We start from the raw sequence: 27231 nt of genomic DNA, 5'->3' as shown, positions 1-27231 counted from the left end.
AAAGTTAGGAGTACGAAGCTCGTTCCCATCTGCTGTTGATGAGGACGAATCTCATTAACTCTCTATTCTATATAGCCTTTAACTCTACATTAACAAACCATAGCAAAGGCCTATTTTCCTTAGCAATAGAGATACAAGGGTCTTGTATGTGTGTCTTAGTGGGTTTGCACCCTTTGTAATGATTGCATGCTGTGGACAGGACCTCCTGTCTTATAACAGCGTCTATGTTTGACAAGATATGTCTCCTGTCCTTCGTCAGGAGAAGCAAAGAATGACCGACAAGCTGGAGGACACCAGTCTGCGCCTGAGGGACGAGATGGACCTCTACAAGAAAATGATGGACAAACTGAGGCAGAACAGGCAGCAGTTCCAGAAAGAAAAGGAGGCCATGCAGGAGGTGGGAGGGGCTTATTTCATGCAATCTGACGCTTGCACGCAGTGCGTTGTTGGCTCCGCGGCCTCACACGCCAACACTGCACTGCATCGGCGTTATGTAACACCTTCCACCCGCCCTGTCTCCGCGCGCAGCTCATCGAGGACCTGCGTCGAGAGCTGGAGCATTTGCAGCTCTTCAAGCTGGAGGCAGAGAGGACCGGCCGCACGCGCAGCTCTTCCTCCGGCCTGGCGGACTTCAACAGCAGGACCAGGGAGGTGGAGCTCGAGCACGAGGTCAAGAGGCTCAAGCAGGTACCGGCCAAAGGCCGTCTTTGTCAGTGCGGGGTCGGAGTGGTGCACGCGCAAAGGTGCAGAGATGGTCGTCTCGCATTGAGTTTAGGAGAACGTGTTTCTGTGCAGAGATGCAGCGTCTTAAAAGCTCTGTTGTCTGACCCGTACTCATTCCAGCAAGCGAACAGGTTGCCTGTGTCTCAATTCTGACACATTTTTGATTAAGGAAAGGTCCAACTTTTAACTGTGTCCACTGTACCCGCAGTGATTCGAAGGGGCTTTTGAAAATACTCTGTAGTTACAACAGTTTCAATTTAGCACATGAGTTATTGTTAAACTGCTAAGTGCATCAAATCAAAGCAGGGTTATGTATTACATATATTATAGCACACATTACCAGTGTGGTTAGGGGCTGATGAGGCTCACTGTCAATCCCATTGGCCCCTCACGTTCCCTTAAAAGCCTTAAAGTGTGTTGTACTTCATCCCAACATGACACCACCTGCAGACTGAATGTTTTTAGTACATTTTTTCTTTCTGTATTCCCCAATCTGCTGATATTTCCCAAAAGTGACTTGCCTTTCAGACCCAAATGTCATGTAACTGCTTTAAGTCTGGACGGCCCTGGTGCAAAGTAAACATTAGAGTGTTTGTCAGACCTCTCTAATAGTAAGAAAGAGCCTTACTGCTCATATACGCAACTCATTTGTATGACTAAAAAAAGGAAAAGACATTAAACCTTCTGTAAGTGTCATTTAGAAGTGCTAGTTCAGGCAAACGTGTGTGTGTGTGTGTGTGTTATCCTGAGATAATAAACTCCACATCCCCCCTGGGACCCAGATGACCAACCATGCTACTGGCTTTATTCCTGCTTCTTCTGCAGATAGTTCTTTCCCTCTCAACAAATCAGCTCCCTATTATGATCTAATATGAGATACACTGCCCTGTGACTTTCATGAGGATTAACTCACTATCTTGTCCTTTCCTGAACACTGCTGTAAAGTGTCTGTATGTGTGTGTGTGTGTGTGTCCAGCAATGTGTGTCCCAGGACTTTCTCCCCCATGACCTCCAGCACCTGGTGTTGTCTGGGGCTCGGCTCCGTCCAGGTCTGATGGTAAAATCGCTTCCCGTGACCTCCCCATTAACCACTAATCACAACGGAGTAGAGTGATGGTGCACGGGGCTGATCCGGGGTCAGTGCTGCAATGCCCCCCGCTAAATGGCTCCGGGAGGAACGAGAGGCAAAAAGCACACTGACTTCCTATCAGCCCTCAAAGGCCACCTAATCACCAGGCTTCCATAACACGGCAGTGCAAAAAAAAAGTCAGGGTAGCGGTTTGTTCTGTAACACGCGTAACCCATGTGATGTCCTATAGATGATGCCCTAAATAGATCGCTGTGTTGGCTGCCGGATGACGCTCCCAGATGGTAGCGTTTTTGACCCGTTGGGACGGGGGGGGGGACGGGGGGTCCGCCGAGGTACTCATCTCCTCCTCATGCTCGTTTCAGGAGAACCAGAAGCTGAGGGAGCAGAACGACGAGCTCAACGGTCAGATCCTCAGCCTCAGCCTGTACGAGGCCAAGACGCTGTTCGCCACGCAGACCAAGGCCCAGTCCCTCGCCGCTGAGATAGAGACCGCCTCCAGAGATCAGGTGAAACCACACGCGCATGTTGGAGGGATTCATTCCGAACAATGTCACGGGCTTACTAATCACAATCACAGGGTTCTGGGTGGTTTTGTGCGTATTGGGGAGGTCACATCTTGCACTTTCAGTTCTTAAACTGAACACAATGAAACGGCGTATGTTTGAACGATTCATGTTCCTGATGATTGCAGGCCCTTAAGAAAATACAAAGAGCAGATCTAAGAGACTCTTGGTGGTGAACCGAGGTGACACTGTGTGAAAAACGAACGTGTTCTCTCTGCAGTTAATGGAGGCCCTGAAGGAGCAGGAGGAAATCAACATACGCCTGCGACAGTACATGGACAAAATCATCCTGTCCATCCTGGACCACAACCCCTCCATCCTGGAGATCAAGGGCGAATAGCAGGGACTCCACTGGAATGAGTGGCGGAGGGGGGGGCAGAAACCTGTAGAGGAGACCAGAGGGAGCCGGAGCCCGTCCGACCGGCTGAAGCGGATAGATGAACTTGCGGCGCCACCTGCTGTTGGTGGCAGGGGGCGCGCTGCACTGAACTAAAAGGGAGCTTCTTCTCACTGCGGGTCACACTCCTCCAAACCTGCTCTGTTTTTTACCCACTGTCCATTCTGTGATTGATCTCATAACAAAAGTGGAATATCCCGCACTAAAGACACTCGACAGATTTGCCCGGATGTGGTACACTGGTCACGTGCGCCCTGCCACTGGAACAGCGTAACACTCGAAACATCCGCAGAGGCACCGTTTGAAAATAGAGTGAAACCGGCCCATCTTTTTCCCCCCTGTCACGTGGGAACGCATTGTTGACACTTTTATTCGGACCGGCGTGTTTAAAGAGAGAGAAAAGAGTGAAAAGTGGTCAGAGAGAGAAAAACCATAAGGGCCCCCTGAGACTACAGGGGAAGCGGAGGATGGTGGTCGGGGGGGGGCATGCAAGCGGAGGAGGGTTTAAGTTTAAGTCGTCGATGGTTAATTGAAGGTGATTTAGTCTCAGTTGTTTTCCTGAGAACATGTCTTCCAGTGAGCTTGCAGTGTCAATCAGCCCGATGGAGAAGTGGCCCTTTTGGGGCGGTCCGGGTCAAAGGAGCGTCACTTTGAACTGTCACTTCCATGGCTGCTAAGTTGGTAGCGACGCATCGGTCTGGGTAAAAATAAATAAAGTGCGTCGTCGCTAGCGATGGACCCCGTTGATGTTGCATAGACATGTAAGGATATGAATGTACAGGCTGTGGGGGACCGGGTCACCAAATCAACTCTCTATGCTCAGTGAAATCAACTCAGATATACTGTACGTGAGCAGCACAGGAGACTCACTTTTTGGTACAAAGAAAGAGAAAAAAATGGAATTGGCCATCTCGTTCAGTGTTTCCCCGATGGGGATCGGGAGGGGAGGAGTTTTTTTTTTGTTTTTTTTAATAATTCCAGACTTTTTTAGGGGGGGCGGGGCCTCCTCTAATATAATGGTAGGGGAAACACTGTCATTGAAGCCTACAGGTTGCAGTTTTTTGTTTGTTTTTCTGAAACTCTTGATACTGTAAATATAATGAATGTACAACTCGTCCCATGAGGCCCAAAACAGCCTTTTGACCTTGAGTCGCTGTAATTGTTGTTACACTCACGTTGGTACTGTAACAGAGAGGGCATTGCTTAGGGGAAGGGAAACAATTACAATCTGCTGTATTATGTAATTATTTCAGTTTTGCTTCCTTGCACAAAAGAAAAAACAACATTGTTTCCTTTTGCATGGCTCACCTTTTCTTCTGTCTGTGCCTTTTTTTGGGGGACATTTTTCGAGACAACATCTCTTTAGAGTCACATAGTTTCTCCTCCGAAGGTCTACGTGTCTACGTCTGACATATGTCCTTGACTTGTAAATGTTGTAATTATATAGTGATACTTTGTATTCATGTGCCACTCACCCCTCTTTTTTCAGATTGATACAATATAAACTATTTTCTACAGTTTTATTCAGAAGGTAACTGGCGTGTTGCTTTTAGCTTTCCTTTTAGAAAAGCAGTACACGGGCCTGGTTAGCATTTTGGGAATATTTTGTCAATGTCCACTTTTTATGATGTCGGGGATGTCATTTTTCAGTTTACAGTTCATTGGTGGCCCTTAGAAATAAGTCCATTGCTTTTCAATCTGATTAAAAATGGCTTTTATATGGTTGTAAACTGTCTTCCTAACTTAAAGTAAATGGTGAGCATTATGAGCAGTAACTTATTTGCCAATAACTGTTGATTTGTGTCTTGTTTTGCTTCACAAATCGTTTTACTCTGCAGCTCTTTGTACCATTCTAGGTTTTGAAAAAAAGAATACACTTGTCACAAATTCATTTCTTGTAGCTCTCACATTTGGAATTATCAGGGCTATCTAATACGATGTATTCATTATAAACAGCAATAAATATGAATTTGCCAGTGAATCTGGATTCTTCTACTCATTTTTATTTAAATCATTTCTAAAAACAAAAAAATCACTTGTGCTGAATGTGTTGTACACTGACATTAAGCTAACCCTTTCTTACCCAGGTATATCACTGATCTTAGAATTTACAATCGCTGTTTTTTGAAAGTTGGTTGCATCAGAGAGATTTAAACAATTTAAGAAATGGGACAACATGACTGGAGTTGAAGTTCACCTTTCTGCCGCAAGAGGTCGCTGTTTGACCATTAACGTGCCGGAATAAGCGCGCACTGCTCAGGAACCAACACACACTGAATAACCGCAGGGGGCGGATTTCATACACGAACCAGGTACTAACTTTAGGTACTATTTTACGAATTTAATTTTTTTTAAATTGATAGTACCACTTTGTTCTCTGGAGCCACCGGTCGGTGGGACTTTGACTTGTGCCTCTTCGTCCAGCTCTCACACCGTGCGCTACACCGGGGAGGGGCGCTTCAGGCTACGGCACAGGTAAGAGGTTACGTTAATGCTAGTTTGTAATGCATCACTCCAATGGCGGGGTTGGGTTATTCATGGTTGAAAGCTTAATTAGGGGATCACTTAACTGTAATTTGTTAGCTGGACCGTCGCCCATGCTTGGGACGGTAATTGTCGACAGCCGAGATGATGATGGCGGTCAACCACAAGGCTAAGTCAACGTTAGCTAACCGGGGACGTTAGCCTGCTAGCTTTAGCTATTAGCCGTTACACAGCCGGAGTAACGGTAGATTATAAATTAACAAGTTAAAACCTAATGTTTTCGTCTTTTTCCGTCGCGGTTTGGAGAATTCTTCTGAGAGGAGCTGCTGTTTGTACCGGAACATTTCAAAATGGTGTTTAACGTCTTCCGAGTAATAACTTAAGTGAGTTAGCTAACACTAAATGTGAGTATTTGATCGAGCCTAAAGGCAACAGGGGCCACTAACTCAAAGTTATATTTAATCAAACCGCTGTCAAGAAATTGTGGAGGCAAATCAAGCGAAACTTAATTTATGTTTCAATCCGTACACCCTGAGGTTACTTAAGGATAAGCTTTACAGTAACATCAATTTATCCATTTCACACATCGTAATCCATACCAAAATACATATTGTACACCCGGCCTAAATTTTAAAATTAAAGTATCACATTTGATTAATTAAATATACCCCCTATTTTTATTTTTAACAAAGAGCAAAGGCCCAGCTGTGAGTATATTGTTAACTGCCAGCCATCAGTTTGTCTGATCATTAGTCTACCTCCATCCTCTTAACGTCCAACATTAATCCGCCCTCTTCTCTTCTCCCTACAGACAATAGCTCTTGAAAGGCATCCAAAACACATTTGCTCTCATTAAAGCGCAAATTAGAATAATTTATATTATTTGTAAAGAAATACAAATAGTTTGTTTTGCAACATTACATTACATGTCATTTAGCTGACGCTTTTATCCAAAGCGAATTACAATAAGTGCATTTCCACATAGAGATACAAACTCTGAAGAACAAGTAACAAGAAAGTACAATTTTCATCAAATGCAACACATTCATCACATTTCTACAATGTTCTAGGGTGTTTCATATTTTTTTAGGGGTCAGGGTTCATCGCCTGGGGACCACAAATGGAGCCAATGTCCATGGCAATGCATGCATTAGTTACTAAATCTAATTCCAGGTGTCGTGATGCTTCAGAACGGTATGAACCATGAGGGTAGACGAGGAGGAGGAGATCGAGCCTCCCGTCGAGGCCCGGGTTTGGTTAGTGGAGGCGCTGCTCTCAATGGCGGGCCAGCCGCCCAGGTGAACGGCGCCCAGCCACCGTCCGTGGTTAAGGGTGACGTTAACCATTGGTACAGGGGCAAGAAGGCAGCGCCCCCGAGGACACCGAGGAAACGGGGAGGCCCCGCCTCAGCTGTCAATCATGCCTCAGCGGCTGGCGGGGTCCGCAGTGCGAGCCGCCCCGCTGCTGTGTCGAAGACGGGGGCCGCCAGTCCAGACGATGCCGCCGCCTCGCCTGTTGACTGTCAACAAATGGCGCCACAAGTCATCCCGTCGGCGACGGCCAAGAACCAGAGGAGAAGGGAGAAATTCAGACAAAAGAGGTGCGTACCTTTTTGAATAAATTTGTGTTTTAAAAAGCACAAGTAGCTGATCACACCTGCTTGTGAGATCTCTCCTGTAGGACATTAGATGTTATTCGAAAGGCTGGTGGAGACCATCGGTTTGGTTAAAATGGAGACGCAACTGTTCCACTGGACAGGTGACGGAAAATCATGAAAAAATACCCCCCATTTTTGCTCCTGCCTGTAGTGCTTTTTCTTAATCTAGATTTAGCCGTGAGTTGCCTAGTTTAGGAGATAACGTCCGATGTGATGTTGGCCTTCTCTCTGCAAACATGGGACGGGTTCTTACATAAACAACAAGGTCCGTGGATTATCTAGCTTGATATTTCCATACAGGTAATACACACAAAGACAGCACCAGGCTATCAAAATGCAAACATGTGACTAGTTTCACTTGGTTGGTGCTTAAACTTAAAACTTAAAAATATTTTTTAGGAACCTGAAAACCTGTCCAGAGAACCATGCTCTCACAATAAGAGCAGCACCAGAGGAGGAGGACTGGGAAAAGGAGAGCCAGGAGGTTGCACCGACTGACTGGGAAAATGACTGTTACGGCATCAACCCCTACGGTAAAAAATGGTTTTATTTTATTTATTTAAACATATTGGAACAATTTCTCCCTCCACCTCACTTCTGACAAGTGTTCTAAATATATTTTGGCCTCCCAGCAGTCGCCTCAACAGTCAGATTGAAAGGTCCCAAAAGTGATCTCCACTGGTCTTCAAGAAGTGCAAACCTTGTATTCCTATCGCGGCGCTCTAATAATAGCGTTGGCTGTGCATATTTTAGCTTCCGAGAGGCTCAGTTATTGTGCACTTTGCACTGAGGCAGGACGCGCTCCCTGTTCTTGAATCTGCACATGTTCTGGTATTCTCTGCCCTCCTCCAGGTCCACAGGATGTGATCCATTTTTCCTTGCGGGATTCGCCCTTCCAGCAAAGGCACAAAGTCCCGCTATTGATGGCTAGTTACAACCCGGCCGCGCACCACCCGCACCCCGTCTATTGGAGGCACTACCACACCCCCATCGAGCAAGGGCAGTTTGCAGACGCTGACCACTAGGCCAGGCGTGTGCTGTGTGAGAGGGTCAGTAGGAGTCAGTGCGTTAGAGGAGGTCCCTGGGAGACTAGTTCTAGAGTTAGCCTCACTGCAACAGCTTCAGATAATAAGGCTAGCATAGGTTCTGGAGGTTGGAGCTTAGATTGCGTTTAGATTGCATTTTTTTTTTTTTTATAATAATAATTATATATTTATATTTAGGTTAAATGGTAACCTATTCATTTTTTAGTTTCTTGTGATCTTAAGGAATGATTTTTAGATTATCTGCTATACTTTGCTGTTGTAGCGCTTCAGTGAGCTTTGTTGCTGAACACGGCCATGCATTTACAGTTCTTTACACGCCTTCATAACTTTGGCTAGAATTCCAGGACTCTGAAGAAATACCTTTTTATGGTCATGTTTACCCTTTGTTATAAAATGTCTCAAGTAGGAACACTGTTGTCATAGTTCATTATCAATGTTTGTTTCACAATTGTGAGTAGCTGAAGAAACACTTTTGATTTGGGGTCACCCAACTTGACCATGAAATTTGGTTTTGATGGTGTATCAACAACAAGTCTGACCACAGCTGAAATAAATCCAATTTTCTTCACTAAATCTTGCTGCTCTTCACTTGTTGGGAGACTTCGGAAGAGATGACAGCGTTTGGCCACTAGATGGAAGAGCTGCTGTGAGATTGAGCTTTTCTCTGCTATTTCACACACCTTCTGGGAGTTCATCGGGTTCATTCCCAAGGACTCTCCATTCCCCTCCATTCCCCCCATCGCCTGTTTCTCTTCATTCAAAGTGCAGATAAAGATGCCGTTGAAGGCAACTTTTGCCGTGTTGATCAATGGCTCTAAATGATTCAAAGGCCACAGACACCGTGTCAATAATAGATTGAGGTCATAATCTCCAGCTCTGATGAGACTTGTCTCTTCAAAAGTATACAGCACCAAATCCGTATCAAAGAGATGAAGCAGCTTTTGAGGCTGCCTGGATATTTATGTGATAGAAGGAGTGGCGATGGGAGGGGGGGGGGGTGATGTACTTCTCTGGTGTTTCCACGGGGATGGAATGGTCACTCGAACCTGAGCTGATTCCAGGCGGCCCGCACCCAACGTCTTCTTTAATTTACCTCACCGCTGAGCATTGTTGGCCGAGTGAATAATCCAAAGCTCCCATTTGTTCAATCTTACACATTTTAATAAACATTTGGAAGCCCAAAGCCTCTTGGCGGCTTCTTTGTGCAGCAGAAGTTACGCCGATGCTGTTTTCACACCCGTGGGACCCATTTCATTAAGAGCAAATGGTTTTTCTTATTTCAAGTTCCCCACAATCTGAGGATTCTGCTCACAGAACGCATCTGTTATTCATTGTCATTGCAGCGGCTCACATCCGCTCACATTCAGCCTCTGTGAGAGGCTGCTTCACATTCACTAACTAGACTGAACCGGCATCACTTAAAACTCCCCACCCCTCCAAAAAGTGCTGTGTTTAGGCTGGCTTCTCCCTCAAGTGGCTGCAGTAGCAGTAATGGGCTTGCATTCTGACTTGTGAATTGTGGGGGTGGTATCAGATCGGCATTGTTAAGAAACAGCGCTTAGTAACCCTGATGAGTGATTACTGCCTGTACATGTCTCAGCAGACGCGTTTCTCCACATCCTGCTTTCTGACTCCGTTCCCTCCCACGTCCACACTGTTTGGGTCAATTCAGCTTATTGCTGGTTTAAGAGTGTTGGTAATCTGCTGACCACCCACAGTGTTCATGGTATTGATTACCAGACTGCATTTCCCCTCTGCTCACATGACATGGGAAATGTCCCCTTATTTATTTTTTAGAGTCACATTTCTCCAATGTGACTCATCCCCACCACCACCAGCAGTTATTTAATCTGGTTCCAGTGCGGCCATTCATTTAGCATTCAGCATCTTGATTGATCTGCCAGCATAATGGCTTATTACCGGAAGACACCCAGAAGGAGAAGGAGGAGGAGGAGGGTCCGTGGTCAGTTTAACCTCCAGCGGCTAACCGAGGCAAGTTGTCCCCCTGGTTGTCTAAACCTGCGGTCTTAAATAGCTTGGCCTTCCTGCGCCTCCTCGTGGAGGCCGCGGCAAGCGCCTCGTTGAGCGAGAGCCAACTGCAGGTCGACCCTAATGGGGATATTGAGTTTCTCTTTGTGTAAAGACCAAAATCGACAGTGCGACATTAACAACACACCGGAGGGCCACACACCCCGTGCACTATGACCAGGGCGTGAGTGGTCGCCGAAGAGCCAGTTGCGTATCCATCCGCAGCTTCAAATAGTCCCCACCTTGTCCTCCACTACTCATAACCAAGTTTGTCCTGTTTGAGCGATACCTTTGCTAAAGACGACGATGCTTTGGCTGTTACGGTTTCTCGCCAACGCAAAGTGTCTCAGAAAGGCCTGGACTCGAATTGGAGGTCAAAGGTCTCGTAAAGACACGTTTTCGTCCACAGCGTAAGAATTGATACGCTAATTATTGGAGTTTCATGTGTCTAGCAGGATTAATTTGTAACGTGGTTACATCAATGAAAGGAAATGGATTTAAACTCAGTTGTCTGAGACCTTAGTTGTAGAAATGAATGCGTATATAGCCTGTTTTATAATAAAACATGAGTTGGCACCAATGTGCATTTGGGTGAGAGACACGGTCTGGAGTCCAAGTATTAAAAGACCTTCCTGAATATTGAATTCTGTGGCCGTCATTCAAAGATGACCCCCGATTTGAGCTTGTTGGTACCAAGTAAGTGAACTAAATTCTATTTAACAATATGTCATCCTAATCCAAAGGGCTGGGTGCAATTTATGTCACCTCAGTCCAAAAAGAAAATCCTCTGTTCCCTCACATTCTTCTAATGATGTGTTGGGTCCTCTGGATCCTGTCCCCCTTCCTCCTCCCCCTCAAAGACCCCCTGCAGAGCTCGATAAGCTGCACACCCAGTTCAGACGAGTTCCTCCACTGACTCACCTCCTGGCTCACTTGAGTCTTATTTATTTAAAATGAAATCCTCTGCCTTCTCGCCATTGATCTTGTAAATCTGTATGTTGGCAAGTAAAGGAAGATGCCTGCGGTTAGCCAACAGAGGCCCGGGGTAACCAGTACAAACACAAGTTGGCAGTTGTTGGGGCTTTGGGATTCTGCTAAACCGGAAGAACCACCTCCAGTCCACCAGTCACCATTGGGAACTGTGTGGCCCTTTAGAAAGCCTTGCCTCAGCGAGGCACAGTCCGTGCCTCAGCGTGTTTCATTTGGCAACGTTAAATCTAACGACTCCCTGGCCCTTAAATTCTCCTGAAACCTTCTATAAACGGTGGATAGTTTTTTATGGTTTGTTTCCTTAGTGCTCGAAGGATGTGATTTCTCTCAAGTTCAATAAAAGCCGGCGGTATCGTTCCAGAAGAGGTAGAAGGCTTGGTCGTTTCCTGTCATTGTGAACTTGACCTAGTAGGAAGACATCCAGGGCGTAAGGGATCTGGGGTACAGAGCATCTAGAAGAAAAAAAAAAGGGGGGGGGGGGAATAAAAGCCTGTGGAAATAGCTGGCAGCAGCGCCTGGAAAGGTTCCAGCAGCCTGGTGACCCAAGCTCACTGTTTCTTAACTTTGTGATGAAACAAGACAGCAACGCACAAAGTGCTGCAATGCTCGGGACTCTTCTTCCAAGTAGGCTACCCCCCCCCCCCCCGGAATCGTCTGCAGCTGTTGAGCCAGTTTCTCCTGTGTATGTTTTTGAACAGTCATTTAAGTTTTAGCATATTAACTGTTTCTGGGTGAAAGAAGCTGTTGCCACATCTGTCAGGCAGAGATTCTGCTGAGTCGGAGGTATTAGAATCAGTGGGTGTTGGGCCTGGAGTAAAATCTTCACCATATGGTGAAACCAGAGCACCGCACCAGTACTGAAAGCCTGGATCCAGTCCTCTCACTGCCCGAGTGTGTCTATAATACCACTTTGTACGGCATTCTCTTTGTAACGCGCTGGTTTCTATTTGGACACAATTCAGGAAAGACACATTAACACACATTCTCACACAGAATTAGATTTCCCACAAACATTTTTACTGTCCTACGTTGAGTCGATCCCTAAACCCAACACCGTTCCTCTTACTCGGTGCCTGCAGTACCGCGCCAGGCCCAGGCGGAGGCAGTGGCCGCCCTGTGGCCCGTTGGGATGCTGGGCTCGTAGCGCGGCGGCCTGTGACGACCTGCTACCTGTCCGCCCCCCTCCCTCCCTCCCTCCCTGCCTGCCTGGTAGTCTCACTGACAACCTGTCTGTTCTATTGTAAAGATGCTCGCCCGAGTGCCTCAGTGCTGCCTCTCTGGGCGTCTCCCGTCCGGTGGCTTGTTTTTTAATATATACCTTTTTTTTTCCTTTTATTTTTTTTTGGTGCAGTTCATTCTTCCGATTTTTCTTGCAGTAGCTGCTGAGCTGTCAGTCTTTCCTCCTCCCCTGTCCTCTTTTGTCATCCTGTTTGGCTTCCCAGCAGAGGGATGCCCGGATAGGCACCACCCAAATACCAGAACGCAGGCGAGGGAGGGAGGGAGTGAAAGAGAAAGGAGAAAGATGCTGTGATGGATGACAGAAAAGATAAATGGAATGGGGAAAAAAGCAAGAGGAGGAGAGCCAAAGGGAGGGGTGCAGGTATAGGGAGAGACGGTGAGGGGGGGAGAAAAGGGTGAGAGGCAGGGAGGGAACGAACACAAGTAGATGGACGTGTTCTGGAGAGGGAGACGACGGAAGGGAGGATGGAGCAGATGGATGCGCAGCGAGTGAAAGACGTAGTTGCGCTCCGCTGCGTTTCCTTTGTTGGCCGACTGCGAGGTGGTCTGAGGAGCAGAACATCCACCTCTCTGCACCTCAAACACTCGGAGTATCTGGATCCACGATAGGCGAGATATACATTTAAACGAGTATAAAACTGAAACAGTTGGTCAGACAGCATTGAATTGTTAATAGATTAGAATTGTCGATTGATTATTCTCTGGTTGCAGATTCTTTTGCATTTTCTTGGAAAAACAAGTGATCGTTCTAAATATAGGGGATTCATCAACAATGAAAAAAGTAGTTAGCTCTACTGTCTAAATGTGGCACTGCACTGGTTCCCTTCACAAAAGCCAGTGAGAGTTTTCATCTCCTTTTGGATTATTGCATGAAAAAAATGCGCTTAAGCTTGCGTTGACTCATGCGGACTCAACTATGTGTAAGATACAGTGAACTGACAGTAGATTCGAAAACAGGTGGTATTCGTCTTTCAGCATGTCCAACTCGCATAGTTAGCTAAAGTCTCTCGGCCTCTTATCCACAGTAAAGGGATTGCTTGTAGCGCGATAGCCATCTGCTGAGCTTATAAGTGTGTGTTTGTGTGAGTGTGTGTGTGCGTATGAAAAAGCTGTAGGAAGGGTGCGTGGGGGATACGTATCAGCCTCTGTGTGTGTGTGTGTGTGTGTGTGTGTGTGTGTGTGTGTGTGTGTGTGTGTGTGTGTGTGTGTGTGTCTTTGATCAGCAAGGCTGAACCCAGAACCCTCATTCTCCACATTGCTCCGCGGAGCGATAAGAGGAGTGGATGCTGGCGGGCTTACACCTCCCACGCCGGCCTCTGCGGTGCACAAACACACGCGCTCGCACCGTGCACGCCGCGCTTCACCCAGGAATCTGCTCTTTTAAAGATGAATTACATTCTCTTTCCAGTCTGTCTGCCCCTCCCTTTATCCCTCTCTTTCTCTCTCAGTCACACACACAAAACACCCACATACTGAACAGGCGAATGCACGAGGATCCTCGGCTCTCCTGTAATCCATTCAGAAAAGGTTTTTCCGCCCCGCCCTAATGTCCATTTGCTGTCTTGTTGTTGTTTTTTCATTATTTTTTTACTGCTGTGGTCAGCGGAGCCGTCTTTGCAGCTGTATTTAACCACCTTTCCGTAGGGGGAAGGCCGGTCCGACAGCACACTACAGAGGAATGTGATTCCAACGTCCGAGCTGATGGACATATCTGCACCAGCATTCTGGGGTTATTTGCAGTTCAGATCTTTCCTCCATCATAACAATACAAGTTTAAATTTGTACAACAGCTCTCTGTGATGCTCATATAAATGAATTGTTCAGAGATGATATGCAGATTCTCATCATGCAATGTTTTTTTTTTTAGCCCATCTGCCATTTTTGCACGCTGCCGTGTTTCGGAGTGACACTTTCTCCAAGTACAGCTGTTCTGTCGTTCTGTTGGCACACAACATGTGTTTGTTCTGTTTGACCCTTTTTAGGTGTCAGTTCTTCTGTCAGCAATATAGCAGCCTGATGTTGTTTTGGTGCTTGAACAAGGAGTCGATTTGATCAATTAGTTTGAAACCATTTTCTGTAACAGGCTTGTCAATCAGTCAAATAAAAAAAGCCCCAATTATTTGGTAACTCTTGACGGATCCTCTTTTATGTACTTTGGTTTTATACAAAACAAGCAAGTTGAATTAGTAAAAATGTCATGGCTATTTTCAATATTTGAATCCCTAAAAAGCATATAGTACCTTGCATGATTTTTCACTCTTTCCCTTTTAAGGAAACCATCCCTACCCTTACGATCCAGTAAATCACCTTTTAAGCAGCACTTCCCGTTGCTAGGCCGAGAAGACCCCCCTCCCCACATATGCTAATTAACCTGGGCACATTTGGTCATGATCCTCGCCAGAGACCCAACTCGACGCCCCAGGCATCGACGTAAAACAGAGCTGTCTGCTATGGAAACTTGGCACAGCGCGGGGGCAGAAAAGTGCATCTGGTGGAGCCGCACCTCTGTGCTCCTGGTGCTGTAACCTGGCACCGGCTGCAGAGTGATGGCAGCGTGATGGCAGCTTAGCAGGCGGCCACACCGTATCCAGGGCCAGCAAGGTCACCGGCGCAGGTTGATTGAGTGCTCGTAGGAGTGGGTGACCTCCTTCGGGGTGTGGAGTTTAATGCTTGTCTGTCCCACTTTTCTCCCTCTCTCCCTCTCTCTCTCTCTCCCTTTCTTTTCTCCATCTCTGTCCCCATGGTACCACTCAGTTGGCCGTTCCCGTACGCTGACTTACTCATGCCGTGCGTGGCGGTTTGCTACGAAACACACATATGTTCTATGTTCTACATTTCTTCGCTCGGTGTACCTTATTTATCTCAGCCGGCCCCTTTTGTGCGGCTCGTATTATTTTTCCATTAACGCCGCGGTGGTGGCCGCGCGACACTGATCACACTGTGACAGGCGACTACTGAAATGTATCGGGCAGGCTCCAAACCTGCCCGTCAAGTGCCAACGTGCAAAGCCCCGAGGTGCTGGTCTGTGGAGGGCAGAGGGCATAACGAGGCAGGTAGGCGAAGATTTAAAGGACCGTTGGGCATGTTGATACTTATGCACGTTTAACTTGGTTGCCAAGATTTGTAGATTGATACCGCTGTCGCCTCTGTACCAAATATCAAGCTGGAGCAGCCAGTTAGCTTAGCTTAGGACAAAGACTGGTAATGGGCTAGTTTCGGGGGGGCTTCAGGGTTTTCTGTTGGAAAAGGTTCAGTTGAACCCAACATTATTATTATTATTATTATTAAAAGAACCCAAGGACACGTTTCCCATGCGCCCTCAAGTACTGTAACCTCTGTGGTATGGAAGTGGAATTAGCAGAGCAGCTAGCTAATGTGCTAGCAACAAAATGAGTCAAATCAAACCGCTTAATGTACACACTTCTGTTACAGCGCTGAGAAAGCACACACTAGAGGAGCGACAACTTTGTTCTGCTCACAGTAGTAAGTTAGCTAGCCAACTAGCCAGACACTAAAATGATGCTCTCCCAAATCTCTCTCTCCTGCCAGTATCCCAACCTTCAGCAAGCCTTTAAACTCCCACACTCGACCTAGTTGACCTTCTCTAATGTTTTTCCTGCCCAACCGTGCAATATGAAATCGGGTTTTAAATCTTTGTGCGCTGGGCCCTCCCCTCTGCTGTCTTTCAGGAGCGTTTTCTCCCTCTCCCCGATCACGCGTCCGTGATCGCCTATACCTCCCGGCTCGAGTCCTTAGGGTCACAACCCGGGATGCATGCTTCGCCTGGAATCTAGCCTTCCCGGATGTTCCCAACAGGTGCCCTTGGACACCCGTGTATCCATGTCCACTGAGAAATGTGGCCTGGGTGATGTGGGTGTGTGTTTAAGTGCGTGCTGGCAGTGACTCCTGCATCCTCTAGGGGGGTGAGAGGGGGTCGTCAGGGTCACTCACTGTAAACAGATCTTCGTGGGCATCAGCAGATCCTCTGGCTCTATACCATTCTAACATTTTCTCACACACACACACACACACAGGCACATGAACACTCCTACTCAGTATTCACACATAATGCTTATCTGTTGACCAGGGATTTCAGTCACTCCCTGCCCCTCTCACTGACGGCGGGGGCCTCTTGCTTGCTTTACGGTTTCCAGGAAGCGGGTAAAACCAGTCTTGAGTTTCCCTCCCCTCCATTTCGTGCTTCCAGGTGGAGAAAATAGACTGCGCTGTCGCTCTTGTCCAAATGTGTCCCCGCGTTTGGAGTGGAAAACAAACGGTCGAGCTTGCCGATGGGCCCCGGGGGATGTGGGGGACCCGCACAGGGATGATTGTGCTGCACGGCAGCTGCATTTCACCCACTTCCTGCCATGCCACGATAAGTCTGCCGCCACGTCTCCCTCAAAGGTCACAAACCTTTGTCATACATCTCTCCGATGCACATGATAAGCATCTTGCGCTCTCTGCTGGTGCAAAGATGCCAAGCTGTAGGACGTTTCTTCCCCCAGGGTTGTCCACGTGATGGTATGCTGCTACTCTCAACACAACCTCTCGTGTCATTAAAACCATTCTGAATTAAGGGGCGAGGATTTCTAGAGGGTGACAAATGTTACTTCTCAGAAAGCATTGTCAGTCATGTGATAGCATTGTCTATATCCACTTAGAAAGAAGCACCTACTGCTGCCCAGTCCCGTTTGTTGTGGTAAGCTGGGATTTCTTCAATTATATCGTTTGTTTTATTTGCCAAGCAAAGAAGAGCGATTCTATGAAAATAAACTTCTCACACAATAGCTTTCTTCCATTTTGGCACTTTGTGTGTGTGTGTGTGTGTGTGTGCGCAGAGTTTCAGGAAGGCTCACTTTGCCAGCGGCCTTGAAACAATAGAGCATGGTTTTCTCAGCGTGTTGCTGCTCAGTGTAGGCCTTTGCCTGCAAAGAGAGGGAGGGAAACTCCAGATTTGCCACCTCCTGCTTCTCCCCCTTCTCCCCCTTCTTCTTCTTCTTCTTCTTCTTCTCCCCCTCCCTCCCGATGACTCAGAGAAATGTGCTCGGCTTGGCTCCCGTTGCCAAAGCGCAAAAGAGAGACTGATGAAAACAGAGTGAAACTCGCAGGAGATTCTTTTGAAAGAATTTGACTGGTTTGAGGGTCTGAGGCTATTTCAGATGTACCAGATTCAGTAAGTGCAATAAATGAGGATGATTTGTTGAAGATGCCCAGAATGGTTCATATCCCTAAACCCCATACATGTTTATGTGCTTGGTCTGAGGCCGCCACTTAGCTGCCAAGCACCGTTTCAAGTTTACGGTGAAGTCTGTTTTAAAAAATCTATTTTTCTCAAACATATATATGCTATTTGTGTAATCGGTCAAAAGATACACATTTGGTTAATTGTACCGTACCACTATTGTCAGTTGAAAATGTTCCAAAGGACATATATTAATTTAGAATAAACACAATAAATGACTTGCCCCAGCGTGCTGGTTATTCCCACAAACAAAACACATGACTCCATTTAAAATCTAGGTCATAAATAATACCATTTAAGTGATTCGCCCTGTGGCGATACAGTGTTTCCTTGTGTCGGGTTTCCCTTTTCATACGGAAATGATTGTAGTCGGACTAAATGTTTCATTAGAAATCATAGAAGCACGAATAAAAGCAAAGTAATAACTATTTTTGTCCAACAGTTTTTTTGCCGTTGCTTTCTTTGAAAGTACATTTATTAATTTATTTTCACTGTTAAATAAGCATTACTGTTTTATTAATTTTATAATCAATGATGCAATTTTATTTTTTTAATACTTATACTTATTCCATGTGATCCCCATGTGCTCACACTTTAAAAAAAAGAGGTACCTTAAAGAGAGGTAACTTAAAACGTTTAATAAACACAGGTTGGATTTCCACATTTACCACTATATTATATGTCCTCATTATATCTATACTTAAATGTGGAAAGCTATTCCAATATGAAGTGGATACATATTTAAACATTTCAGACTAACTGTATGCCAGCAGGATTTAAGATGATTTATAAAGTGACTCAATACAGACTGTGTTTCTTCTCGGGTGAACACTTGGCTTTTTCACTCAGGTTTTATGTGTCACTCATTTTTATCTCCGAGCTAAATAAATTATTACGTGTATTTCTGTCCGGTCGGCATTCCAAACTTTGGCTTTTCTTAGAGTGTTTTAAGGAGCTTAGTGGTGGGCCGTCCGAGGCGTGAAGGTGTGTGTTATGTACATCTGACATTACATAGCTCCTCTTGTCCTTTGTCTCGTGTGCAGTTTGAAGTCCCACTTATAGCAGCTCACGAGACGCCTCGACTCGCCTTTAATCTGCTGACCGCCGTGCCCCCCCCCCCCCCCCCCCCTCTCCTCCTCCCTCTTATTTTGGTTTCTTATCCATCTTTCCCGATCTCTCAACTGTTGTCTTTCCCACTTGATCTTTGTCTCTTGCGTGATCCTTCCGTCTTTGTCTCTGTTTATCTTTTAACTCTGCTCTTTTCTTCCATTATCCCTCGCCCACCTCCGTGTGCCACACACAGATCGTTTCAGTGAGAACAATCGATTCCTTGTCACGTCTTTTCCTCTCTGCGAAGATGTTCAACATGGTGAATTAGAAATTTGGACTAAATTTGGACTAAATTTGGGCTGTAATAGCACAGCCACATTTCTTGGCACATTTCCTTAGTGTATTGGGTTTCACTGTTTGCTCCAATGTATTTGCCCCGCTATAATGGCTGCTCTAAAGCCAGCATTGTCGAGGCGCCCCCCACCCCCTCGGGGCTTGTATAGTCTCTTCTGCTCTGTTCACATCTAACCGCCACACCGCTCTCATGAGCTTCAGCCTACGGCCCTCTGATATGAACCAACGGGCAGGCACACGGCTCAGTCGGTCACTAACTTTTACAAAGGAGAGAGTCATAATGAAAGGGTCTGTGCAGCCCTTGTGATGCATCTGCTTAAGGAAATGGCTCCCCCCCCCAGGGCTAGAAGCCTTAACTTTTAAAAGTGCACCCGCTTCTAGTTGCCGGAACCTAAAATGATGTTGCAAATGTTCACCCATTTGTAGTAGAGTATGCGGTAGATTCTATGCGGTTTCATTTAACCTAATAATTAACAGTTGACATATCCAAACCAACTAACGTTTCATTTCACACATCAAGTAGTCAACGTGTCCACCTACAATTGCTGGTGTAAAAAAATCCTGGCCGAGCATTTGTTGGCGGTGATAAAAGCAAAAGGCCAGGAATTGGTTGCCAATTTCTCTAAATGGTTGCCAATGGCAACTTTTGCCCTGCACTGTAAAGCCAAGAGCAAGATCCCTCAGCTGCTGTAGCTGCTGTGCAAAGTGTGCAACAAACATGCTCCTTTTATGTTCATTTGCCACGCTTTGGTGTTTACACAAATGTGGTTCCACGCATGCATTCTGTAAGTCTGTGTATGTCCGCTCAGGGACGGCACAGCTTTCGGGTGCTCTTTTGAAGATTTGTCTCACTGAAAATGATTTTTGTGCAAACTGGTGTTTTTTGATGAAGTGGATTCGGCCTCTTTGTTGTCGTGCTTTGACGAGCACGCAGAAGGGTTTTTATACGCTCAGCCCTGTTGCTCCGTCGGGTAGAGAAGGACAGGAAAAGAGTTAGAAATGGCTGTGTGTGTGTGTGTGTGTGTGTGTGTGTGTGTGTGTGTGTGTATACATGGGTGGGTGTGTGTGTATACATGGGTGTGTGTGTGTGTGTGTGTGCGCGCGCCGCACAGAGGCAGACGACAGAGAGTTTGTTTGAAGCCCGCCGCCGAGATGAGCATCAAACACCACCTCGACTCACCCGCCCGTCAGCCTGTAATCACACACTGACGCACATCCTCGACTATTCCCATCTTACAATAGTATTAAAGGCTAGCAGAAAAAATATCAACTGCTGTAGCGGTTTGCATTTTACTTTCCTTTTACCTCGTCTATTCCAGGCAGTTATCTGCCTTGAGACATTTGGGCTCCTCTTACCGCATATCAGGTCTGAGACAAAAGGCAAAATGAGCTAAAGCATTCGGTGCTTTCAGACAAATGAGTTCCCATTAAGTGACACCTTCTGACATTAGTCTAATAATTGTTTGACGAACCGTACGTAATTGCAGTAAAACCAGCTATTACGGATTTAACGGCGCTGGTTACTTGTGGGCGTCGGTGCACATGACCCAGATCACTGGTTGCCGCATCTCCGATTGGGAAGTTGAAAGATGCAAATCTCTGGGTAATTCCTTTGTGACTCACGTTAAGTTGGTGTCGGCCTGTTCTGGTGGCATCTGGTGTAGGGTTGGGGGGTCAAGCCCACCACCCTCTGGCCTCTTCCGCATCCTGTCTGAGTGGTTGGTACGGGTGTTAACCCCCCCCTCCCCCCCCCCTCCGCCCTTTGTATCGAGATTCAAACTGGGTGATTACACCGAGTCACCCTTACTTACGCTCTCCTCTTTCGTAGCAGAGCTCTGCATCGCGGGCTCCTGTTCTCACCGCACGCTGCACGCTGTGCTGTAGGTCTGCACAGTCCCCTCAAGGCTGTTCCTCTAAATCTGGGTCAGGACCCAATTCTGTATTAAGGCATGACGAAAATGTGGCTCAAACATTCTGAGAAAAGTGGCGTGTAAATGACAGCTTTTTAACAGACAAAGCCTTCCTGCGCCCATTCTGTGCGGCCATTCTATTACATACGGATGTGAACTGTGGCGTCGCTAACCGTGCGCCTCTTCTACAACACGCTGTGGTCATTCCATTCATTAACTTTCAATGTGTTCAGTAACTTCTTTCTGATCTTAAACAGGTTTTTTCTCAATAAGTAGACTCGACTCACGCTGCAGGACTGTTAGTCACTCGTATAATAGTCTTATAAAATCCGATTGGCCAGAGCTCATGCTCGCTCTCCTCACGGCAAAAGGAGTCTCACGGCGAGCAATAGCAACCCAAGTGGACCATTCGATCCAGCCAGTGTTTAATGAACGGTGGAAATAGTGGAAATAGTGAGGTAGCTAGCCGGCTGCAACATGAGTTGAATTTAATAAGGGTATCATTCATGCGCTGAGTCCCTTTCTGAATATTCACAATTTACATTGCAAATCCAACCGCACTGTCACCAGATCTCCTTCCATTCAATATTTAATTTCTAATAAAGAGCTGCAAACATAAGTAGGTTGCCCCGGGCCAAAAGTATATCATGGTGTGTAACGTGGATAACCTTCATGCCCATAAGTATATACCATATGGATAAGGCTGTACTTGGTTCGGCCTTTAGCCCATGTTCGTGTTTTATGCTTTTAGAGTGCAAATTGAACAAGTTTTTCCTGGCAAATTAGTCGAACTGAACTCTTGGAGAAGCACTTTTAGTTTCAAAACGGAGTATGTCCAAATGCACACGTTCGGAGGTTCACACTGCTGACAGGGAAGTGTCTCTTTATGAACCCTACTTCCCAGTCTATACATGGCTCACACACTCGTGTGTGACTCAAACTCTGTGGCCACCCTGAGAGATTCCTCCCATATGGGCTGCTGCTGTGAATACTGGCGCAGCGCCTGGAGAAAGCATGTTTTATGCCACCGTCGTGACAAACGAGTTCAGGCAGCACTTTGGACACCCTGAAGATCTCCTCGTTGAGAGCCGTGCTCCTGCACCTTTTTAAAGAAACAAAAACAACTTAAAATATTTGACTAAAATGCCGCTCACATTAAAGGGCTGTTGTTAGAGTAATAATAACGATTGGATAACTGTAAGAAATGTGCCATTTTTCATGATAATTACTTACCTTGAAGTATAATATGTAGAACATTTCTATCATTGTTTAGAGACTTGGTTCAAGTGAATGTTTGAGTGTTTCCTTTTCCAGCATATCCATTAACATCTAAACATATACAAGTGAGATTATTTCAGTTGCCTGCACACACACACACATCGTTTTGGGACAGTACTATGGAAGCCCATTTGCGCAACTTTGAAGAAGAAAAAAAAATATGTGACTTTGTATCTCATAATTATGAGAAAGCATTATGACTTAGTATCTCAATTATGAGATAGGATCTCATAATCTCATAATTATGAGATTTTCTTATTATAATGACTTAAAGGATCCTTTTTTGCTTTAAATAGTTGCGCAAATGGGCTTCTATACAATGCACACGAGTGGAACCAAAACCAGATATGTGAATTTGGGATTGCAGATCAAATACTGTAATACAGCGTAAAAAAAATAAGCTGACCAGCCCTTTTCTCCACTAAACTGAATAAATCAGATGCCTGTCAAAGCCATGAATGTGTCATCAGGGACAAAAAAGGCTTGTTGGAGGAAGAAAGTCGGGGTTCTTCAAAAATAGACTTGTAGGGGTTTGGCTGTGGTGGTCTGGTCCTGCCTGGAGCGCTGGGGGGAGGATACTGAAGAAGAGAGGGAGTTTTTATTAAGACGCGGCCTGGCAAAAGTTGATCAAGAGTTTTGTGTGTGTGTGTGTGTGTTTTGTGTTTTGAATGGGGCTTTTTGTTCCAACGTGACTCACAGTGTTCAAGCCCCGGTTGGTGCCTGAAGGGAGCGATGGAGGAAGCATGAATGGCACTGAAGAAAAAGAGTTGATGTGGTTATTTCATTATGAGGCTGCATGTTTCGGTTGCTGTGTCCAGCTTCGGCCCAGTTGTCTGGTTTATTAAAACCCAAAATGCCCGTGAGAGACCCACACGTAGGCCGAGATCCATCTCCTGGTTGGCCTTGCTGAGATCGCCAACTCCTTCGCAGATTGTGCCGTTGTTAGCATGGCACAAAGCACATGCTTGTACATTTTGTCAGCAGCGTTCATCATCCCAGTTGTCAAGGTTTTGATTACTTGGAAAACACGAATGGATTCTTAGATGGTTCTTAGAAAACACTGTTTGCCTGGGTGTGTCTTAAAGGTTTTCTCAGGTTCTGACTCTTAAAGCCTTGGGAAATGGGTTGAATTCTTTGAGCATATATTTACGGAACAACAACAACAGAGAGGCTGAGTATTGCGTACTTATGTATTTGTTGCACCCTGTTGTGTGGAGCATTTCCACATTGTCTTTAGTAATAAACACAACATACAAGTTCACCAAATTCTTCACAAAGTCTATGTCCAGTGCGTCTATTCAGAGATCCAGCGTGGGTTTTTTATTTTATTTTCCGGGACTATGCTGTTTTCAGGAAACATCCTAAAAAATGATACTGACACTCGTTAAGAAATAACAAATTGACACTAAAAATAGAAATTCAATATTGTTAATTCACTTCTAGCCCACTTCCCATGAGCCCTAGACCACCTCAACGTCACTTGTAGATGGCTAATCTATAACAGCAGAACAAAGAGGTTAAAGTGATGAATGAAATGCCCTCCACCTGTTGCGTCCATGCACATGTGCTTGCATACATCACCGGCCTTCCCTTTGGTACCCAGCACTCACTGGGACAGAAACCTCCACTTGAGGGCCCGCCCCCTCAGCTTGCTCACGCACTCGTTGTCCCCTCGACCCCTCCACTCAGCAACGTTTGCCACGGACGTTTCGAAACCATCTGGCTGTGCTAACGGCCGACTATTTTAGGAGAGCGATGGCAAAACCGTCTGCTAATCGCGACGGCCTTCAGAGAGAGGAGAGAGGAGAGGAGATGAGGAGAGAGAGAGAGAGAGAGAGAGAGAGAGAGAGAGAGAGAGAGAGAGAGAGAGAGAGAGAGAGAGAGAGAGAGAGAGAGAGAGAGAGAGAGAGAGAGAGAGAGAGAGAGAGAGAGAGAGAGAGAGAGAGAGAGAGAGAGAGAGAGAGAGAGAGAGAGAGAGAGAGAGAGCTCGCCAAGGGAGTCTGTCTCTGTGTGTGTGTGTGTGTGTTCACACCCTGCTATCAGTGACCACGTGCACGGTGTGTCAGGCTTTGGCGATTGCAGTTGAAATTGGAGATTTCGTGCAAAAACCCAGACCGACGCTGGAGGTCCGTCTCGGGGGGCATCGCTCGGTGTCCGTCGGGCCTTTCCCCTGCATCGCTATCGACATCTTGCTTTTTCATGATGCCAAAAAAGGGTGTTTTTTCCTGCTCCCTACAATTCAGCGCCGCTCACGGCAGACGCACGTCAACAGAGAAGGGCCCATAGTGAAAACTGCACCCGGGGGCCCTTTGGGGAAAGAGGCTGAGCAACAGGTGACATCATCTCCCTCTGTGGGACTCCACGTGGAGGTTGAAGGCAGGAGTCACCGTGCTCGATGCCTTCAGGGTCATCCCCGGGAGGTGAAACCACCACTAGGTGCGTGTGCTAAAAGCTCTGAAGGGGCCTGAATCTGAGATGAGTAAAAAAAAAAAAAAAGAGCCTTTCGGATGAACAGAAGAGGCTCTGCGGCTCTGGCACGTTGTTGCAAGGATGATTTTGTAACCCTGCTCTCTGGACTAGGACATTTTACATTTAAAACACACACACACACACACTCTACTGGTCTGTGGAGTGAGTGGGCCACTTCCTCCTCCTATTTCTCCTAACGTGTCCCTTGTGCTGGAGGTGTGGAGCTAATTGTCCATTAGCTACCGAGGGCGCTAACAGCTGTGTGCTTTTACAGATGATAAACACAGACGTTTTAGCCTTAGCTGCCACAGCGAGTGATTTTAAAGCTCTTCTGGCTCGCCGTCGTCACCGTTTCACGCGGCGCAGACGAGGTGCGTCCCCCGTGTTTGCGGTTCCTCCGGCGCAGCTCCAGGGTGGAGCTCGTAGCCTTTGTGAAAGGGCCTCACGATGCAGGTTTGTGGGTGGGGGCGTGCGTCACCGGTGGCTTATTTTTTTTATTTTTCACCCACCTTTTTCTCTTAGAACCCATTAGATTAGTGTTTTCCCAAAGGGCTTTGTGCTTCACAAGCTTGGATAATAATTGAGTTTACCGCTCCTTTTTTTGCTTTTATACAAACTTGGCTTCGTGAGAAATTTTACAGCAGTTTACAATTTTCTTCTGATTCAGAACAGTTTATAATTTGGTTGAGGGATTTGAAGGAATTTATCGGTTTGCCAAACTGTGTCTAGGAGCAGAACTCGCACAAAGACCACAGAGACCTAAATAACACTGATATTACCAGATAACAAAGTCTGTTTTAAAACATATTAAAAGTCTCATTCTTTCTTCTTGTCTCGGATAAATAGGATCTCGCTGGCGTGTAATAGACCGCAGTAACTCCCAACACAATGAACGAGCTTATCAAATGCTGTGTGTGAGAGAGAGAAATGTGTGTGTGTGTGTGTGTGTGTGTGTGTGTGTGTGTGTGTGTGTGTGTGTGTGTGTGTGTGTGTGTGTGTGTCACACACATCCTCAGACAAGCGGAGCTTGGCGAGGTGAGTTAGATCTTTTTCACGTTTATTCTCTCCGCTGAGTTGGGGGGGGGGGGGGGGCGGGCTGTCTCTTTAGCTGTCACTTTGCATAAAGAATAAAGGCCCAACCACTTTTTAAACTTGTATTTACATAGCCTGATAGCCTTTTTCTTCTGACAACAAGATAAGCAGCCTGGAGTCTACTTCAAATATGCTCATGTGTGTGTTTTAAGTGCAAACAATTCCACAATTTTGACCTTTGCAGATATTTGAAAGCAAAACATTTTTGGGGTTGTTCATTGTATAAAAAAGGAGAGCAAAAAAGAACTGCAACGCTGCATGTGACTCGCACTCAGGCAAATGAATGAATCATCGCTGTTGTCTTACTTCATCTATTAGGAGCAGGGGACATGTATTTCTGAGCCGTTGTCATGCGCAAAAAGTAAAGAGAACTGGACCAAAGGCACAATTTACTGATGAGGTGGTCACATGACCAGTTCGGTGCTGCGCTTTCTTCCAGGAACATTTTATAGATGTTTTACAAATATATTTTTTCTTCTCTTCCTTCTTTTAATAGAACAAAACTAAAACTTTAATATCAGATAAAGTAGTCCTTGTTTAAAACCATATTCAGAATTCTAACATTTTATATTCTGTTAAGTTGGATCAAAGTCATAACATAAACAAGGACAACGGCTGACATTGTAACGGTATCTTTATTCAACATATTACACAGAAGTGAACACATTCCAAGAATCAAACCTTACAAAGTCCGCTCACTTGACTCCCTCAAAGGTACGGAGGTCTTTGAATTCCTTCTTCAATGCGCTCCGCCATTGGCCACGGTCACGCCAGCTCCCGCCGATCCAAGCCCCTTCTTCGCTCGATTTCGTCGCTGCGCCACACAATCGGTCCTTTCTGGTGGGACGCTGTGGGATGAACCCCGTGAACCGGTGCTGGAGAACACTGCTCTGCTTTAAAAGTGGCCCGTGGCCAGCCCCCCGGGGGGGGGGGGGGGCACTGCCTCTGGATGACTATACCTTGTGATGCGACATCTTTCTTTTTGAGAGGATGTCCGGTAGTAAACGGTAATAACCTTCATCCCGGCTACCCTTCTTGTTGCTAGCCTCCATGTCACAGACTCCTTGCCGTGGGTGTGGAACTATTCCTTTTACAATATTAACTTCCCCCATGTGACATTAATATATGGGATTGGCTGTGCTGGGCTGCTGGTGAAAGTTGTTGGGATCCCTGAGTGGTGATGTATGGAAGTTATTATACCAACGTGAAGATATGATCTCAATATGCCGGCATAAGTAAGACTAAAACAAGATACAATTAGGGATATTTATGTTTACTTAAGAAAATATACAGGATGCAAAAACAACAAACTAAAAATTCAAAGGCCGCATTTCCAGGTGGTTTATGCAAAATACACCTTGTGCCAGAATGTGCCGTCCCAGAAGTCAGCGGCACTCTCCTCGGGGCTAAGCAGCCGATTATTGACAACACGCCGGCAACATTTTCTCGTCTTTGAACCACGAGACGCGGCGAGGCGAAAGCGGCCTGGCGACCTCATGACTGCTGATGGAGAGGACCGGCGGGGGAGGGCAAGCTTCAAGCCCCGCCCCTCCCCGGGCTCTCTCTGTGGGACCCTTTTGTCCGCTAAGAGGTCACACACCACACCTGATTTGAGTCAT

General features: G+C 46.2%; 2 protein-coding genes across 9 annotated transcripts in view; both read left to right on the top strand.

Moving 5' to 3' along the window:
* Window positions 1–4754, top strand: part of rab11fip4b (RAB11 family interacting protein 4 (class II) b) — a 49095-nt gene extending 44341 nt beyond the window's left edge. For 2 of the 4 annotated variants that reach the window (XM_037471540.2, XM_037471543.2), the window contains 5 exons: window positions 260–397; window positions 529–687; window positions 1700–1780; window positions 2176–2319; window positions 2597–4754. In XM_037471540.2, coding sequence (XP_037327437.2) covers window positions 260–397; window positions 529–687; window positions 1700–1780; window positions 2176–2319; window positions 2597–2716 — 642 coding nt within the window. In that variant the 3' untranslated portion in view covers window positions 2717–4754. The remainder of the gene's footprint in view (window positions 1–259; window positions 398–528; window positions 688–1699; window positions 1781–2175; window positions 2320–2596) is intronic. The other 2 variants (XM_037471542.2, XM_037471541.2) reach the window with 2 other exon arrangements.
* A 227-nt stretch (window positions 4755–4981) lies between these two features.
* LOC119217355 (uncharacterized) overlaps window positions 4982–27231 on the top strand; it is a 38020-nt gene continuing 15770 nt past the window's right edge. Inside the window, exons 1-5 of one of the 5 annotated variants that reach the window (XM_037470852.2) lie at window positions 4982–5085; window positions 5198–5248; window positions 6431–6857; window positions 7314–7447; window positions 7767–8513. In XM_037470852.2, coding sequence (XP_037326749.1) covers window positions 6439–6857; window positions 7314–7447; window positions 7767–7939 — 726 coding nt within the window. In that variant the 5' untranslated portion in view covers window positions 4982–5085; window positions 5198–5248; window positions 6431–6438 and the 3' untranslated portion in view covers window positions 7940–8513. Of the gene's footprint in view, window positions 5249–5393; window positions 5641–6430; window positions 6858–7313; window positions 7448–7766; window positions 8514–13861; window positions 14328–27231 lie in introns of those variants that run through there. The other 4 variants (XM_037470850.2, XM_037470854.2, XM_037470853.2 and 1 more) reach the window with 4 other exon arrangements.

This window comes from Pungitius pungitius, chromosome 9 (assembly GCF_949316345.1).
Source record: "Pungitius pungitius chromosome 9, fPunPun2.1, whole genome shotgun sequence".
Lineage (NCBI taxonomy): Eukaryota > Metazoa > Chordata > Actinopteri > Perciformes > Gasterosteidae > Pungitius > Pungitius pungitius.
Note: the sequence above shows the minus strand (reverse complement) of the source record. Positions and strands in the feature narration are given on the sequence as shown.